This window comes from Oncorhynchus gorbuscha, linkage group LG02 (assembly GCF_021184085.1).
Source record: "Oncorhynchus gorbuscha isolate QuinsamMale2020 ecotype Even-year linkage group LG02, OgorEven_v1.0, whole genome shotgun sequence".
NCBI lineage: Eukaryota > Metazoa > Chordata > Actinopteri > Salmoniformes > Salmonidae > Oncorhynchus > Oncorhynchus gorbuscha.
In genome coordinates, this window is record NC_060174.1 from 11039712 (window position 1) to 11058802 (window position 19091).

At 46.2% G+C, this 19091-nt stretch overlaps 1 protein-coding gene across 22 annotated transcripts in view; it reads right to left on the reverse strand.

Annotated features, from left to right (window-relative positions):
- ptprsa (protein tyrosine phosphatase receptor type Sa) overlaps nt 1-19091 on the reverse strand; it is a 449805-nt gene that overhangs the window by 256464 nt on the left and 174250 nt on the right. For all 22 annotated transcript variants that reach the window (XM_046301062.1, XM_046301171.1, XM_046301161.1 and 19 more), the window contains one exon: nt 12828-13005. In XM_046301062.1, coding sequence (XP_046157018.1) covers nt 12828-12924 — 97 coding nt within the window. In that variant the 5' untranslated portion in view covers nt 12925-13005. The remainder of the gene's footprint in view (nt 1-12827; nt 13006-19091) is intronic.

The window sequence follows — 19091 nt, forward strand, 5'->3', positions numbered from 1 at the left end:
ATTCCAAAAAAAAACTACTGTCTTATACACAGTGTAAGGGGATAAGGAACATGTACATAAGGATATATGAATGAGTGATGGTACAGAGCAGCATACAGTAGATGGTATCGAGTACAGTATATACATATGAGATGAGTGTGTAGACAAAGTAAACAAAGTGGCATAGTTAAAGTGGCTAGTGATACATGTGTTACATAAGGATGCAGTCGATGTTGTAGAGTACAGTATATACATATGCATATGAGATGAATAATGTAGGGTAAGTAACATTATATAAGGTAGCATTGTTTAAAGTGGCTAGTGATATATATATATATATATATATATATATATATATATATATATATATATATATATATATATATATATATATATATATTTACATCATTTCCATCAATTCCCATTATTAAAATGGCTGGAGTTGGGTCAGTGTCAATGACAGTGTGTTGGCAGCAGCCACTCAATGTTAGTGGTGGCTATTTAACAGTCTGATGGCCTTGAGATAGAAGCTGTTTTTCAGTCTCTCGGTCCCAGCTTTGATGCACCTGTACTGACCTCGCCTTCTGGATGATAGCGGGGTGAACAGGCAGTGGTTCGGGTGGTTGATGTCCTTGATGATCTTTATGGCCTTTCTGTAACAACGGGTGGTGTAGGTGTCCTGGAGGGCAGGTAGTTTGCCCCCGGTGATGCGTTGTGCAGTCCTCACTACCCTCTGGAGAGCCTTACGGTTGAGGGCGGAGCAGTTGCCGTACCAGGCGGTGATACAGCCCGCCAGGATGCTCTCGATTGTGCATCTGTAGAAGTTTGTGAGTGCTTTTGGTGACAAGCCGAATTTTTTCAGCCTCCTGAGGTTGAATAGGCGCTGCTGCGCCTTCTTCACGACGCTGTCAGTGTGAGTGGACCAATTCAGTTTGTCTGTGATGTGTATGCCGAGGAACTTAAAACTAGCTACCCTCTCCACTACTGTTCCATCGATGTGGATAGGGGGGTGTTCCCTCTGCTGTTTCCTGAAGTCCACAATCATCTCCTTAGTTTTGTTGACGTTGAGTGTGAGGTTATTTTCCTGACACCACACTCCAAGGGCCCTCACCTCCTCCCTGTAGGCCGTCTCGTCGTTGTTGGTAATCAAGGAGGAGACAGTGGAAGATGGGAGATGAGGAGGAGACAGGGGAAAGATGGGAGATTAGGAGGAGACAGGGGAAATATGGGAGATTAGGAGGAGACAGGGAAAGATGGGAGATTAGGAGGAGACAGGGGAAATATGGGAGATTAGGACAAAACAGGGGAAATATGGGAGGTGAGGAGGAGACAGGGGAAAGATGGGAGATGAGGAGGAGACAGGGGAAAGATGGGAGATGAGGAGGAGACAGGGGAAAGATGGGAGAATAGGAGGAGACAGGGGAAAGATGGGAGATGAGGAGGAGACAGGGGAAAGATGGGAGATTAGGAGGAGACAGGGGAAAGATCGGAGATTAGGAGGAGACAGGGGAACGATGGGAGATTAGGAGGAGACAGGGGAAAGATCGGAGATTAGGAGGAGACAGGGGAAAGATGGGAGATTAGGAGGAGACAGGGGAAAGATGGGAGATGAGGAGGAGACAGGGGAAAGATGAGAGATGAGGAGGAGACAGGGGAAAGATGGGAGAATAGGAGGAGACAGGGGAAAGATGGGAGAATAGGAGGAGACAGGGGAAAGATGGGAGATGAGGAGGAGACAGGGGAAAGATGGGAGATGAGGAGGAGACAGGGGAAAGATGGGAGATGAGGAGGAGACAGGGGAAAGATCGGAGAATAGGAGGAGACAGGGAAAGATGGGAGATGAGGAGGAGACAGGGGAAAGATGGGAGAATAGGAGGAGACAGGGGAAAGATGGGAGATTAGGAGGAGACAGAGGAAAGATGGGAGATGAGGAGGAGACAGGGGAAAGATGGGAGATGAGGAGGAGACAGGGGAAAGATGGGAGATTAGGAGGAGACAGGGGAAAGATGGGAGATGAGGAGGAGACAGGGGAAAATGGGAGAATAGGAGGAGACAGGGGAAAGATGGGAGATTAGGAGGAGATGGGAAAGATGGGACATTAGGAGGAGACAGGGGAAATATGGAAGATTAGGAGGAGACAGAGGAAATATGGAAGATTAGGAGGAGAGAGGGGAAAGATGGGAGATGAGGAGACAGGGGAAGGATGGGAGATTAGGAGGAGACGGGGGAAAGATGGGAGATGAGGAGACAGGGGAAGGATGGGAGATTAGGAGGAGACGGGGGAAAGATGGGAGATTAGGAGGAGACAGTGGGGACGTTAGGAGGAGACAGTGGGGATGTTAGGAGGGGACAGTGGGGAGATGAGGAGGAGACAGTGGGGAGATGAGGAGGAGACAGAGGAAAGATGGGAGATTAGGAGGAGACAGTGGAAGATGGGAGATTAGGAGGAGACAGTGGAAAGATGGGAGATTAGGAGGAGACAGAGGAAAGATGTGAGATGAGGAGGAGACAGGGGAAAGATGGGAGATGAGGAGGAGACAGGGGAAAGATGGGAGATTAGGAGGAGACAGGGGAAAGATGGGAGATGAGGAGGAGACAGGGGAAAGATGGGAGATGAGGAGGAGACAGGGGAAAGATGGGAGAATAGGAGGAGACAGGGGAAAGATGGGAGATGAGGAGGAGACAGGGGAAAGATGGGAGATGAGGAGGAGACAGGGGAAAGATGGGAGAATAGGAGGAGACAGGGGAAAGATGGGAGATGAGGAGGAGACAGGGGAAAGATGGGAGATTAGGAGGAGACAGGGGAAAGATCGGAGATTAGGAGGAGACAGGGGAAAGATGGGAGATGAGGAGGAGACAGGGGAAAGATGGGAGATTAGGAGGAGACAGGGGAAAGATGGGAGATTAGGAGGAGACAGGGGAAAGATGGGAGATTAGGAGGAGACAGGGGAAAGATGGGAGATGAGGAGGAGACAGGGGAAAGATGAGAGATGAGGAGGAGACAGGGGAAAGATGGGAGAATAGGAGGAGACAGGGGAAAGATGGGAGAATAGGAGGAGACAGGGGAAAGATGGGAGATTAGGAGGAGACAGGGGAAAGATGGGAGATGAGGAGGAGACAGGGGAAAGATGGGAGATGAGGAGGAGACAGGGGAAAGATCGGAGAATAGGAGGAGACAGGGGAAAGATGGGAGATGAGGAGGAGACAGGGGAAAGATGGGAGAATAGGAGGAGACAGGGGAAAGATGGGAGATTAGGAGGAGACAGAGGAAAGATGGGAGATGAGGAGGAGACAGGGGAAAGATGGGAGATGAGGAGGAGACAGGGGAAAGATGGGAGATTAGGAGGAGACAGGGGAAAGATGGGAGATGAGGAGGAGACAGGGGAAAATGGGAGAATAGGAGGAGACAGGGGAAAGATGGGAGATTAGGAGGAGATGGGAAAGATGGGACATTAGGAGGAGACAGGGGAAATATGGAAGATTAGGAGGAGACAGAGGAAATATGGAAGATTAGGAGGAGAGAGGGGAAAGATGGGAGATGAGGAGACAGGGGAAGGATGGGAGATTAGGAGGAGACGGGGGAAAGATGGGAGATGAGGGGACAGGGGAAGGATGGGAGATTAGGAGGAGACGGGGGAAAGATGGGAGATTAGGAGGAGACAGTGGGGACGTTAGGAGGAGACAGTGGGGAGATGAGGAGGAGACAGTGGGGAGATGAGGAGGAGACAGAGGAAAGATGGGAGATTAGGAGGAGACAGTGGAAGATGGGAGATTAGGAGGAGACAGTGGAAAATGGGAGATTAGGAGGAGACAGGGGAAAGATGGGAGATTAGGAGGAGACAGGGGAAATATGGGAGATTAGGAGGAGACAGGGAAAGATGGGAGATTAGGAGGAGACAGGGGAAATATGGGAGATTAGGACAAAACAGGGGAAATATGGGAGATTAGGAGAAGACAGGGGAAATATGGGAGATTAGGACAAGACTGTGGAAAGATGGGAGATTAGGAGGAGACAGGGGAAATATGGGACATTAGGAGGAGAGAAGTGGGGATTTTAGGAGGAGACAGTGGGGAGATTAGGACTAGACAGGGGAAAGGTGGAAGATTAGGAGGAGACAGAGGAAATATGGAAGATTAGGAGGAGACAGTGGGGACGTTAGGAGGAGACAGTGGGGAGATTAGGAGGAGACAGGGGAAAGATAGGATATCAGGAGGAGACAGGGGAAAAATGGAAGATTAGGAGGAGACAGTGGGGACGTTAGGAGGAGACAGGGGAAAGAGACATCAGGAGGAGACAGGGGAAAAATGGGAGGAGGAGACGGGAAAGATTGGAGATAAGGAGACAGGGGAAAGATGGAAAAGGAGAGAGAAAGGTGGGAGGAAAGGAGCAGAGTGACCCATTGTCATGCAGTCACACACACACACTTAAGTAGGCTCTCTCAGCCATACACTGACTCGACTGGATTTATACACTGTGAACCGCAAGGAAGGTACTCTATCTTCTCCCTTCATCTCTCTCTCCATCTCTCTCTCAATCTCTCCCTTCATCTCTCGCTCCATCTCTCCCTTCATCTCTCTCTCCATCTCTCCCTTCATCTCTCTCTCCATCTCTCCCTCCATCTCTCCCTTCATCTCTCTCTCCATCTCTCCCTCCATCTCTCTCTCCATCTCTCCCTCCATCTCTCTCTCCATCTCTCTCTCCATCTCTCCCTTCATCTCTCTCTCCATCTCTCCCTTCATCTCTCTCTCCATCTCTCCCTCCATCTCTCCCTTCATCTCTCTCTCCATCTCTCCCTCCATCTCTCTCTCCATCTCTCTCTCCATGTCTCCCTTCATCTCTCTCTCCATCTCTCCCTTCATCTCTCTCTCCATCTCTCCCTTCATCTCTCTCTCCATCTCTCCCTTCATCTCTCTCTCCATCTCTCCCTCCCTCTATCTCTCTATCAATCTCTCTCTCCATCTCTCCCTTCATCTCTCTCTCCATCTCTCCCTTCATCTCTCTCTCCATCTCTCCCTCCATCTCTCTCTCCATCTCTCTCTCCATCTCTCTCTCCATCTCTCCCTTCATCTCTCTCTCCATCTCTCCCTTCATCTCTCTCTCCATCTCTCCCTTCATCTCTCTCTCCATCTCTCTCTCCATCTCTCCCTCCATCTCTCTCTCCATCTCTCCCTCCATCTCTCTCTCCATCTCTCTCTCCATCTCTCCCTCCATCTCTCCCTATTTTATTTCTCTCTGCACTCCCTATGTTTTGTTTTCCTAATGCGTCTATAAATCCAATTTAGTGGAACATGGTATAGAACAAATCTGAACTGGGAGCTGTGAGATAAGAGAGCCGACAACGTTCGTAATAGGAGAAGAGATGGGGTACGTCTTTTGAGTAGTGCACTACTTTTGAGTCGTGCACTATATAGTAGGGATGGGAATTGCCAGGGACCTCACAATATTATCACCATACTGTTGGAGTTTAGCTCGAAATTGTTATTATTGTTACCATACTAGAATGTACAGATTACTGTATATGCATAATGAATATACACAATATGTTAAATGTAAAATCAAATCAAATGTATTGGTCACATACACGTATTTAATTAACAGATGTTTATTGTGGGTGTAGCGAAATGCTTGTGCCTCTAGCTCTGACAGTGTAGTAATATCTAACAAGTAATATCTAACAGTTTCACAACATATACACAAAATACACATACATCTAAGGAATGAATGGATGAAGAATGAATATATGTCAGAGCGGCATTGGCCTAAGATACAGTGGCATAGTATATAATACATTTTAATCATATGAGATGGGTGATGCAATATTTACACACATTTAAAGTGACTAAGATACATTAGAATAGTATAGACTACAGTTTATATATATGAGATGAGTAATGCTAGATACAGAAACATTATTTAAGTGGCTAGAGATCCATTTCTAAAATTGGCCAGTGATTCCTAATCTATGTCTATAGGCAGCCACCTGTGATGTGCTAGTGATGGCTGTTTAGCAGTCTGATTGCCTTGAGATAGAAGCTGTTTTTCAGTCTTTCTGTCCCAGCTTTGATGCACCTGTACTGACCTCGCCTTTTGGATGATAGCGGGGTGAACAGACAGTGGCTCAGGTGGTTGACGTCATTGACAATATTTTTGGCATTCATATGGCATTGGGTGCTGTAAGTGTCCTGGAGGGCGAGAAGTTTGCCTCCGGTAATGCATTGGGCAGACCGCACCACCCTCTGGAGAGCTTTGTGGTTGTGGGCGTTGCAGTTGCCGTACCAGGCGCTGATACAGCCCGACAGGATGGTCTCAACTGTGCATCTGTAAAAGTTTGTGAGGGTTTTAGGTGTTAAGCCAAATTTCTTTAGCCTCCTGAGGTTGAAGAGGTGCTTTTGCACCTTCTTCACCACACTGTCTGAGTTGGTGGACCATTTCAGCTTGTCAGTGATGTGTTCATCGAGGAACTTGAAGCTTTCCACCTTCTCCACTGCAGTCCCATCGATATGGATAGGTGGGTGCTCCCTCTGCTGTTTCCTGAAGTCCACGATAATCTCCTTAGTTTTGTTGACGTTGAATGAGAGGTTATTATCCTGGCACCACACTCCTAGAGGCTTCACCTCCTCCCTGTAGACTGTTTCATTGTTGTGGGTAATCAAGCCTACTACTGTTGTGTCGTCTGCAAACTTGATGATTGAGTTGCAGGCGTGCTTGGCCACGCAGTCATGGGTGAACAGCGAGTACAGAAGGGGGCTGAGCACGCACCCTTGTGGGGCCCCAGTGTTGAGGATCAGCGAAGAGGCGTTGTTTCCTACATACAGCACCTGGGGGTGAACCGTCAGGAAGGCCAGGACGCAGTTGCACAGGGCAGCATTCTTACATTGGTATGCCTCTTGTCCATATGGGACAGAGCAGTGTGCAGTGTGGTGGCGATTGCATCGTCTGTGGATCTATTGGGGCGGTAAGTACTTCATGAAGACAGAAGTGAGTGTTACGGGGCAATATTAATTTAGTTAAATTACCTTTGCCACCATTGTCCCTGTATATCTAAGAAAGCAATCTTGAAGCATGTGGGGACAACAGACTGGGATAGGGAGAGATTGAATATATCTGTAAACACACCACCAGCTGGTCTGCGCACGCTTTGAGGAAGCGGCTAGGCCGGAAGCCAAGCGAGGGTTAACACGTTTAAATGTCCTACTCACGTCGGCCACGGTGAAAGAGAGCTCACAGTCCCTGATAGCAGGTCGTGTCAGTGGCACTGTATTATCCTCAAAAACGAGCGAAGACGGTGTTCAGCCTGTCCGGAAGGAAGACGTCGGTGTCCGTCATTGTCTGTAGACCCTGCCACATATGTCTTGTGTCTGAGCCGTTGAACTGTACTAAACTTTGTCCCTATACGGACTCTCCCTATCCCAGTCTGTTGTCCCCACATGATTCAAGATGGCCACCATTGTCCCTGTACTATCATAGCACTGAGAATGCACTTGTGAAGGTGGTAAATGACCTTTTAATGGCATCAGACCGAGGCTCTGCATCTGTCCTCGTGCTCCCAGACCTTAGTGTTGCTTTTGATACCATTGATCACTACATTATTTTGGAGAGATTGAAAACCCAAATTGGTCTAGCCAAACAAGTTCTGGCCTGGTTTAGATCTTATCTGTTGGAAAGCTATCAGTTTGTCTCTGTAGATGGTTTTGACAAATCAACTGTAAATCAACAGGTCTCCTTACTGTCCCTAGAATTTTGAAGCTGGAGGCAGGGCTTTCTCCTATAGAGCTCAATTTTTATGGAATGGTCTGCCTATTCATGTGAGAGACGCAGATTCGGTCCCAAAAGTCTTTATTGAAGACTCATCTCTTCAGTGGGTCATATGATTGAGTGTAGTCTGGCCCAGGAGTGTGAACGTGAATGGAAAGGAAATGGAGCAACAAACCGGCCATGCTGTCTCTGCCTGGCCGGTTCCCCTCTCTCCACTGGGATTCTCTTCCTCTAACCCTATTACAGGGGCTGAGTCACTGGCTTACTGGTGCTCCTCCATGCCGTCCCAAGGAGGGGTGCATCACTTGAGTGTGTTGAGTCACTGACGTGATCTTCCTGTCCGGGTTGGCACCCCCTCTTGGGTTCCTGCCGTGAGGGAGATCTTCGTGGGCTATACTCGGTCTCAGGAAGGTAAGTTGGCGGTTGAAGATATCCGTTTAGTGGTGTGGGGGCTGTGCTTTGTCAAAGTGGTTTGGGTTATATCCTGCCTGTCCGGGGCCACATTGCCTCCCGACCCCTCCTGTCTCAGCCTCCAGTATTTATGCTTCCGTAGTTTATGTGTTGGGGGGCTAGGGCCAGTCTGTTATATCAGGATTATTTCCAATGTCTTATCCGGTGTCCTGTGTGAATTTAAGTATGCTCTCTTTAATTCTCTCTTTCTTTCTCTCAGAGGACATGAGCCCTAGGACCATGCCTCAGGACTACCTAGCCTGATGACTCCTTGCTGTCCACAGTTCACCTGGTCATGCTGCTGCTCCAGTTTCAACTGTTCTGCCTGCGGCTATGGAACCCTGACCTGTTCACCGGACGTGCTACCTGTCCCAGACCTGCTGTTTTCAACTCTCTAGAGACAGCAGGAGCGGTTGAGATACTCTGAATGATTGGCTATGAAAAGCCAACTGACATTTACTCCTGAGGTGCTGATCTATTACGCCCTCTACAACCACTGTGATTATTATTATTTGACCCTGCTGTTCATCTATGAACATTTGAACATCGTGGCCATGTTCTGTTATAATCTCCACCCGGCACAGCCAGAAGAGGACTGGCCACCCCTCATAGCCTGGTTCCTCTGTAGGTTCCGACCTCTCTAGGGAGTTTTTTCCTGCATTGCTTGCTGTTTGAGGTTTTAGGCTGGGTTTCTTTGTGACATCAGCTGATGTAAGAAGGACTTTAGAAATACATTTGATTGATTGATTGGTTTAGTCTGCTTGATTGCTTTGTGGAGGGAATAACTACACTGTTTGTATTCTTCCATATTCCCAGTCTTCATACCCTGGTAAAATGTGGTGGTTCGCGCTTTCAGTTTTGCACGAATGCTCCCATCTATCCACAGTTTCTGGTTGGGGTAGGTTTTAACAGTCACAGTGAGTACAACATCTCCTATGCACTTCCTGATAAACTCATTCACTGTATCGGTATATGTGTCACAATTATTTTCTGAAGCTACTCTGAACATATCCCAGTCCGAGTGATCGAAACAGTTTTGAAGCGTGGATTCCGATTGATCAGATCAGGGTCAATGAAGTGTAAAGAGGAACTTGGTGTGTGGAAAGTTACTGAGTGTCGAGGAAAGTTACTGAGTGAGAAAAGGGGAAGTGTAGAAAGTTCATATTCTGTTCAAATATATTGTTCAATATGAATGCTCCTAAGGAGGCAGGCAAAGGGTAACAGTCTAGTTTCAGTTCTTGATAAGGCAGGCCAGGAACCGGGACCATGAGGGATGTGAAAATGTACTCGATACAGCTGGAAGAGGGGCCACAGGGGCCCACATTGAAGAACATCTGATTACAGTCCTATCTCACAAACACATTCTCACTTCCACGCCCATGAGGGTCCTAGAGTTAGGCAGGGCCATGACAATACCAGTAAGAGGAATCTACTATGTTTCTGCCTAACACGAAAGAATGATTGGTTATCTTAGACATGCAAGGAGGTGACACCGCCTATTTGGAAGATATAAAATAGGTGCTTCTGTGACTTGTATGTTATCCTTGCAGCTGTATGACCCAGTGGTTGAATAAACTTGGTTTGAGCTTTTTCTAGTCGTCCATGAGTTTTTACTCTGTTTGTTCAGAACCTTATTATTGGCGTTGTCGGCAGGATTCACCACGATTTACAGTCGAACTTGAGAGTTCAAATCAGTGGAGCAGGAGACAGAAACAAAAACAAGGTAGGCACAGTTCCTACACCTGTTACTACTCATTCTGACATCTTGGGGAGATGAGAGTCATAGGCTGAATACAAACGATAGGATACCGACCTAGAAAGCCCGAGCTTATTCAGCAGTCGCACTGTGTTATGACCGGTCTTGGATTTATGGTATAGGGTAAGTCCTGGAAGGTAAGCCTGAGCAGGGTGGTTCCTGCGAAGGTTAAGTCCTAAGGGGTAAATCTCAAGTGAGTTTTTACTCTGTTCAGATCCTAACAATACTTAGGTACTGATTATATACAGTTGAAGTCTGACGTTTACATACACCTTAGCCAAATACATTTAAACTCAGTTTTTCACAATTCCTGACATTTAATCAGAGTAAAAATTCCCTGTCTTAGGTCAGGTGGGATCACCACTTTATTTTAAGAATGTGAAATGTCAGAATAATAGTAGAGAGAATGATTGATTTCAGCGTGTATTTCTTTCATCACATTCCCAGTGGGTCAGAAGTTTACATACACTCAAATAGTATTTGGCAGCATTGACTCTAAATTGCTTAACTTGGGTCAAACATTTTGGGTAGCCTTCCACAAGCTTTCCACAAAAAGTTGGTTGAATTTTGGCCCATTCCTCCTGACAGAGCTGGTGTAACTGAGTCAGGTTTGAGAGGCCTCCTTGCTCGCACACGCTTTTTCAGGTCTACCCACACATTTTCTACAGGATTGAGGTCAGGGCTTTGTGATGGCCACTCCAATACCTTGACTTTGTTGTCCTTAAGCCATTTTGCCACAACTTTGTAAGTATTCTTGGGGTCATAGTCCATTTGGAAGACCCATTTGCGACCAAGCTTTAACTTCCTGACTGATATCTTGAGATGTTGCTTCAATATATCCACATAATTTCCCCCCTAATGATGCCATCTATTTTGTGAAGTGCACCAGTCCCTCCTGCAGCAAAGCACCCCCAAAACACAATGCTGCAACTCCTGTGCTTCATGGTTGGGATGGTGTTCTTCAGCTTGCAAGCACCCCCCTTTTTCCTCCATGGACATTATGGCCAAACAGTTCTATTTTTGTTTCATCGGACCAGAGGACATTTCTCCATAAAGTACTATCTTTGTCCCCATGTGCAGTTGCAAACTGTAGTCTGGCTTTTTTATGGCAGTTTTGGAGCAGTGGCTTTTTCCTTGCTGAGCGGCCTTTCAGGTTATGTTGACATAGGACTCGTTTTACTGTGGATATAGATACTTTTGTACCTGTTTCCTCCAGCATCTTCGCAAGGTCCTTTGCTGTTGTTTTGGGATTGATTTGCACTTTTTGCACCAAAGTATGTTCATGTTCATTATGTCAATAAGCCTATCAGAAGCTTCTAAAGCCACGACATTCTTTTCTAGAATTTTCCAAACTGTTTAAAGGCACAGTCAACTAAGTGTATGTAAACTTCTGACCCACTGGAATTGTGATACAGTGAATTATAAGTGAAATAATCTGTCTGTAAACAATTGTTTACAAAGAAATGACTTGTGTCATGCACAAGTAGATGTCCCAACCGACTTGCCAAAACTATATTTTGTTAACAAGAAATGTGTGGAGTGGTTGAAAAAGGAGTTTTAATGACTCCAACGTAAGTGTATGTAAACTTCCGACTTCAACTGTATGTATTGCGATTCGATACAACTATTTTATTGCAATTTTATGTTCCAAACATATTGTTCACTATATGTCTGCTGCAGAGAAATGAGAGAGTATGAGAAAATTAGTTTTGATCAGTCATTGAAATAAAAGTTCTGAAAATGTTGGCTCACCATTTATTAAAAAGAAGATGGAGAACAAGCTGTAGGATGAAAAATAGAGTTTTGTGCAGGTACAGCCGACTAGCGCTAGTTGATGTTAGTTAATGCTACCTATAACTGTATCGTATTTTCCCCCATCACTACTAGATAGAGGATGGTATGTCATTTGGCAAAGCCGTGGTATGGGGAGAGATGGGACGACACACAGATAGACTAAGAAGATAGATGTGTAGAGGCAAACAGACATACATTCTTATCTGACTTACACGTTTGGCCTGAACCATGGAAAACAGCCCCACGCCATTATTCCTCTTCCACCTAACTTTACAGTTGGCACTACGCATTGGGGCAGGTAGCGTTCTTCTGGCATCCACCAAACCCAGATTTGTCCGTCAGACTGCCAGATGGTGAAGAGTGATTCATCACTTGAGAGACCGCATTTACACCACTCCAGCCGATGCTTGGCATTGTGCATGGTGATCTTAGGCTTGTGTGCGGCTGCTTGGCCATGGAAATCCATTTGATGACGCTCTCGACAAACAGTTATTGTGCTGATGTTTCTTCAAGATGCAGTTTGGAACTCAGTAGTGAGTGTTGCAACCGAGGACATTACACGCTTCAGCACTCGGCAGCCCCGTTCTGTGAGCTTGAAAGTCACTGAGCTCTTAAGTTAGGCCATACTACTGCCAATGTTTTCCTATGGAGACTGCATGGCTGTGTGCTCGATTCTATACATCTTACACCAATTCAATACACCTATACACCTAGCAGAATCCTCTCATTTGAAGGGGTGTTCACATACTTTTGTATATATAGTGTACAATGTGACATAAAATAAAAGTGAATAAAATATTAAATAGGTCAAAAAGTAAAAACAAATTCAGAAAATAGGTGATACACAGCAAAACACTGAAAGTACATTTGAACCGAAAAAAATGAGATTGTGCTGGCTCAGTACATACAACGCACGCACGCACGCACGTACGCACGCACACACACACACACACACACACACACACACACACACACACACACACACACACACACACACACACACACACACACACACACACACACACACACACACACACACACACACACACACACACACACACACACACACACATGTATTAGAGTGGCACTCACATAAGGCATGGAAGCCAGTAAGCAGCATACAGAGCAACAGAGTGCTGAGGGGCAGCAGGGCCGGCAGACGGAGGCAGGGTGGACCGCCGGCGGCCATCTTGCTCCGGGGCGACCTTTGACCTGGCTGGAGTGCCGAGGCCCCACGAAGAGAAGGCTGTGGTCTTCAAACAGGATGTCTCTGCCGGAAGGAAGAAAGGAAGAGAGGAGGAGGGGAAGTGAGGAGGAGAGGAGGGGAAGAGAGGAAAGGAGGAGATGAGAGGATATCACCAATTCTGCATTCAAATATTTTAAAAGTGAGTCTGTTTCAACGGCTGTCACAACACATCCCAGTTAAATACAACACACTACTCTTCACTGTTCAAAATGTCTTCTGCCTCAACGAAGGTCACCATTGTGCACGTTGTTCAGCGCACATTGCCACACCACACGTTTTCACATTAGATCTCAGCTCACTGGTCACGGTAACAACACCCACCCGTAGCACACGTTCCAGCAGGTATATCTCACTGGTCATCCCCAAAGCCAACACCTCCTTTGGCCACCTTTCCTTCCAGTTCTCTGCTGCCAATAACTGGAATGAATTGTAAAAATCGCTGAAGTTGGAGACTTACATCTCCCTCACTAACTTTAAACGTCAGCTATCTGAGCATCTAACCGATCACTGCAGCTGTCTATAAATAGCCCAACCAATCTACCTACCTCATCCCCATATTGTTTTTATTTACTTTTTTGCTCTTTTGCACACCAGTATTTATACTTGCACATCATAATCTGTACATCAATCACCCCAGTGTTAATTTGCTAAATTGTAATTACTTCGCTACTATGGCCTATTTATTGCCTTACCTCCTCATGCCATTTGCACACACTGTTTTCTATTGTGTTATTGACTGTATGTTTGTTTATCCCATGTGTAACTCTGTGTTGTTGTTTGTGTCGCATTGCTTTGCTTTATCTTGGCCAGGTCGCAGTTGCAAATGAGAACTTGTTCTCAACGAGCCTACCTGGTTAAATAAAGGTAAAATAAAAAATTACAAATAAAAGATGTGTGCTAGCTGGTCCGCAAGGCTCATATGCATGGACACTAGAACCATCTCTTCACACCAGCATGGACCAAGAAGGGACTCTCACAACGGCTGGTCTCATACCTATCCTAATCAACTGCTTTTCACATCTCATAACGGCTGGTCTCATACCTATCCTAATCAACTGCTTTTCACATCTCATAACGGCTGGTCTCATACCTATCCTAATCAACTGCTTTTCACATCTCATAACGGCTGGTCTCATACCTATCCTAATCAACTGCTTTTCACATCTCATAACGGCTGGTCTCATACCTATCCTAATCAACTGCTTTTCACATCTCATAACGGCTGGTCTCATACCTATCCTAATCAACTGCTTTTCACATCTCATAACGGCTGGTCTCATACCTATCCTAATCAACTGCTTTTCACATCTCACAACGGCTGGTCTCATACCTATCCTAATCAACTGCTTTTCACATCTCATAATTAGTTTCGGGCTTTAATCTCTCGATCTGTTCATTACTTGCTCATCGGCACATCGAGTAATTACGGGGGTACCCAGCGATATTTCAGGCAGCAATGGGCCCCGGTCAAAAGTAGTGCATTTTAAAGAGACTAGGATGTCATTTGGGACGCAGCTCCTGTGTTTGCATGGCGGCAGGGCCCTGTGAGTGGGCACCCGTTGAAATGTCTGCCACGTCGAACACCCGAGCCCTGTGAGTACTGATCAAATGTAAAATTGGGAGTCAAATTCTGAATTCAAATGTCTATTGTTTGCTGATGATCTGGTGCTTATGTCACCAACCAAGGAGGGCATACAGCAGCACCTAGATCTTCTGCACAGATTCTGTTAGAGCTGAGCCCTGACAGACCTGAGCCCTGACAGACCTGGGCCCTATCAGACCTGGGCCCTGACAGTAAATCTCAGTAAGACCAAAATAATGGTGTTCCAAAGAAAGTCCAGTCGCCAGGACCACAAAATACAAATTCCATATCGACACCGTTGCCCTAGAGCACACAAAAAACTATTCCTACCTCTGCCTAAACATCAGCGCCACAGGTCACTTCCACAAAGCTGTGAACAAGCTGAGAGACAAGACAGCGGCCATCAAAGGGAACATAAAAATCAACATACCAATTAGGATCTCGCTAAAAATACCTGAACCCATTGCCGGTTTATGGTTGTGAGGTCTGGGGTCTGCTCACCAACCAAGAATTCACAAAATGGGACAAACACCAAATTGAGACTCCGAATGCAGAATTCTGCAAAAATATCCCTTGTGTACAACATAAAACAAAAAAATAATGCAGAGCAGAATTAGGCCGATACCTGCAAATGATCAAAATCTAGTAAAGAGCCGTTCAATTCTACAACCACCTAAAAGGAAGCGATTCACAAACCTTCCATAACAAAGAGTCACCTAAGCAAGCTGGTCCTGGGGCTCTGCTCACAAACACAAACACACCCCATACAGTCCCTGGACAGCAACACAATTAGACCCAACCAAATCATGAGAAAACAAAAAGATAATTACATGACACATTAGAAATAATTAACAAAAAAACAGAGCAAATTAGAATGCTATTTGGCCCTAAACAGAGAGTACACAGTGTCAGATTACCTGACCACTGTGACTGACCCTAATCGGAGAGTACACAGTGTCAGATTACCTGACCACTGTGACTGACCCTAAACAGAGAGGACACAGTGTCAGATTACCTGACCACTGTGACTGACCCTAAACAGAGAGGACACAGTGTCAGATTACCTGACCACCTTGACTGACCCTAAACAGAGAGGACACAGTGTCAGATTACCTGACCACTGTGACTGCCCCTAAACAGAGAGTACACAGTGTCAGATTACCTGACCACTGTGACTGACCCTAATCGGAGAGTACACAGTGTCAGATTACCTGACCACAGTGACTGACCCAAACATAAGGAAAGCTTTGACTATGTACAGACTCAGTGAGCATAGCCTTGCTATTGAGAAAGCCAGCCGTAGGCAGACCTGGCTCTCAAGAGAAGACAGTCTATGTACACACTGCCCACAAAATGCAATGCAGGACATTTAAAGCTTGTAGCATATTTGAGGTTTAAAAAGGCTTCTGAAGTTTGTAATTTCCACTTGCAAATTTCAGACTAGATTTTTCCCTTAATATTTCCTGTTGCTGCAGGATTATTTTCCTGCTGTAGCAAATTGACTCAAATTAAGATCCTACATCTGTATGCATCACATGCCAATCAAAATCATCAGTGTTCCACTTCCAGTGGGACAACCCTGATGTGTCTATTCCACGTGTACGTAGCTAAGGGGAGGATTGTTTTTGCAACACACACCTCCAGTCGGGCCATCTCTCGCAGCTTTACCTTACAGTGTAACCCTTCAACCCAGACACCACGCCACACCGCCTGCCAAGTCTCACACACACACACACACACACACACACACACACACACACACACACACACACACACACACACACACACACACACACACACACACACACACACACACACACACACACACACACACACACACACACAAGCAAGAGAGCATGCACACACTCTGGGGAGGGAGGAGTCAGCAGAGCTCTTTTACTACAACAATAGGCCGTCAGAACCTGAGCTCATCATCTCAACACAAAGGGACACACACACACACACACACACACACACACACACACACACACACACACACACACACACACACACACACACACACACACACACACACACACACACACACACACACACACCCTTCCTCTTCTCTTTCTCGTGTTGAAACGGCCTTATGCGTTTGTTTTCCTTTCTTCGGGTGATGTCATTGGAGAGAGAGAGAAATGGAGAGAGAAAGAGGAGGATAAACAGGGGGAGTGTAGAAGTGTCAAGGGGATGGTTTGCTGTGACAGCCTCATTGTTCTGGATGTAAATGGTGGGAGGAAGTGGGGGAATCCCACTGTTTCTGCATCTGTCTAGTAGGCCAGGTGGGTGGGGAGGAAGTGGAGGAATCCCACTGTTTCTGCATCTGTCTAGTAGGCCAGGTGGGTGGGGAGGAAGTGGAGGAATACCACTGTTTCTGCATCTGTCTAGTAGGCAGGTGGGGGGGGAGGAAGTGGAGGAATCCCACTGTTTCTGCATCTGTCTAGTAGGCCAGGTGGGTGGGGAGGAAGTGGAGGAATCCCACTGTTTCTGCATCTGTCTAGTAGGCCAGGTGGGTGGGGAGGAAGTGGAGGAATCCCACTGTTTCTGCATCTGTCTAGTAGGCCAGGTGGGTGGGGAGGAAGTGGAGGAATCCCACTGTTTCTGCATCTGTCTAGTAGGCCAGGTGGGTGGGGAGGAAGTGGAGGAATCCCACTGTTTCTGCATCTGTCTAGTAGGCAGGTGGGGGGGGGAGGAAGTGGAGGAATCCCACTGTTTCTGCATCTGTCTAGTAGGCCAGGTGGGTGGGGAGGAAGTGGAGGAATCCCACTGTTTCTGCATCTGTCTAGTAGGCCAGGTGGGTGGGGAGGAAGTGGAGGAATCCCACTGTTTCTGCATCTGTCTAGTAGGCCAGGTGGGTGGGGAGGAAGTGGAGGAATCCCACTGTTTCTGCATCTGTCTAGTAGGCAGGTGGGGGGGGTCTCTGCTAAAAGCAGCCACACCACACCCTCCCCCGGAAGAGAGATGACTAGTGCTTCAGTCAGATGCTGCTCACATGGACACCAATCGATTGATAAAACCTTGCCGTAAACTGCTTCATCGAACGCAGGTGGAGGGGAAACCGCTAATTGCTAGATAACGGCTAACGCTCAAAATTCACAGCATTTCCCTTTATCCTTGAGTAGCACAAAATATGTGTTTTTTTTGCAGGGGATTAAAAGTCATTATGTCATTTCAAAATATAAACTTGTCCTTGTGCGCATCATGTTTTATTGAGAAAGGAGCGCTTATTGCACATATGACAAAACTTGTGTCCTTCGTCCCTGAATTAATTATTGAGCTTTGTAACCGGCTGCAGAAGGCTGTTAGCCCTTCTTTTTCCTCTGGCCGACGGGAATCCAGGACCCATTAACACACATACACACACGTGACCAATGCCAACCCTCCCCACATATATCAGATCTACATATTTTCCCCAACTGGACCCAGTTTCACTGTCCCTCCTCTGTCTCTCGACACCTCCCATTCCCTCACACCACCTTGGAAGCCAAGATGGCCGCCGTGATCCTGGTGTTTCTGGAGTAGTCAGGCCTGCTCTCTCTGAAATGCTGAGCCTCTTAATCTATGCATTATTGATGCTAACATGTTGGTTCTGGAGCTGAGCATTATGGGTAGAAAGAGGAAGGGGAGGACCAAGGCATGCAGAAAGAGAGCAGGGGCCAAAGCACAGCGTGGAAGTACACACAAGTATACACACACACACAAACACATGTAAAAAATAAATAACATTGATGAGAAAAAAACTTTGCCCGAGGGTTCAGAAAAACATGCCTTTCCCAGATGAGTGGGTAGAGAGAGTGAAAGACAGAGACAGAGACAGAGAGAGACACACAAAGACAGAGAGAGCGAGAAACAGACAGTGAGAGAGAGAGACACAGAGAGAGAGAGACAGAGAGAGACAGAGAGAGAGAGAAACAGACAGTGAGAGAGAGAGAGAAACAGACAGTGAGAGAGAGAGAGAGACACAGAGACAGAGAGAGCGAGAAACAGACAGTGAGAGAGAGAAACAGACAGTGGGAGAGAGACAGAGAGAGAGACACACACAGAGAGACAGAGAGAGAGAGAAACAGACAGTGAGAGAGAGAGACAGACACACAGAGAGAGAGACACAGAGAGACAGAGACAGAGAGAGAGACACAGAGACAGAGAGTGAGAAACAGAGTGAGAGAGAGAGAGATCACAGCAGCAATATTTGTGACCTGTTGCCACGAGAAAAGGGCAACCAGTGAAGAACAAACACCATTGTAAATACAACCCATATTTATGCTTATTCATTTTATCTTGTGTCATTTAACTATTTGTACATTGTATATATATATATATATATATGTATATATATATATAATATGACATTTGTAATGTCTTTACTGTTTTTAAACTTCTGTATGTGTAATGTTTACTGTTCATTTTTGTTGTTTTTCACTTTATATATTCACTTTGTATGTTGTCTACCTCACTTGCTTTGGCAATGTTAACCATGCCAATAAAGCCCTTGAATTGAATTGAATTGAATTGAATTGAGAGAGAG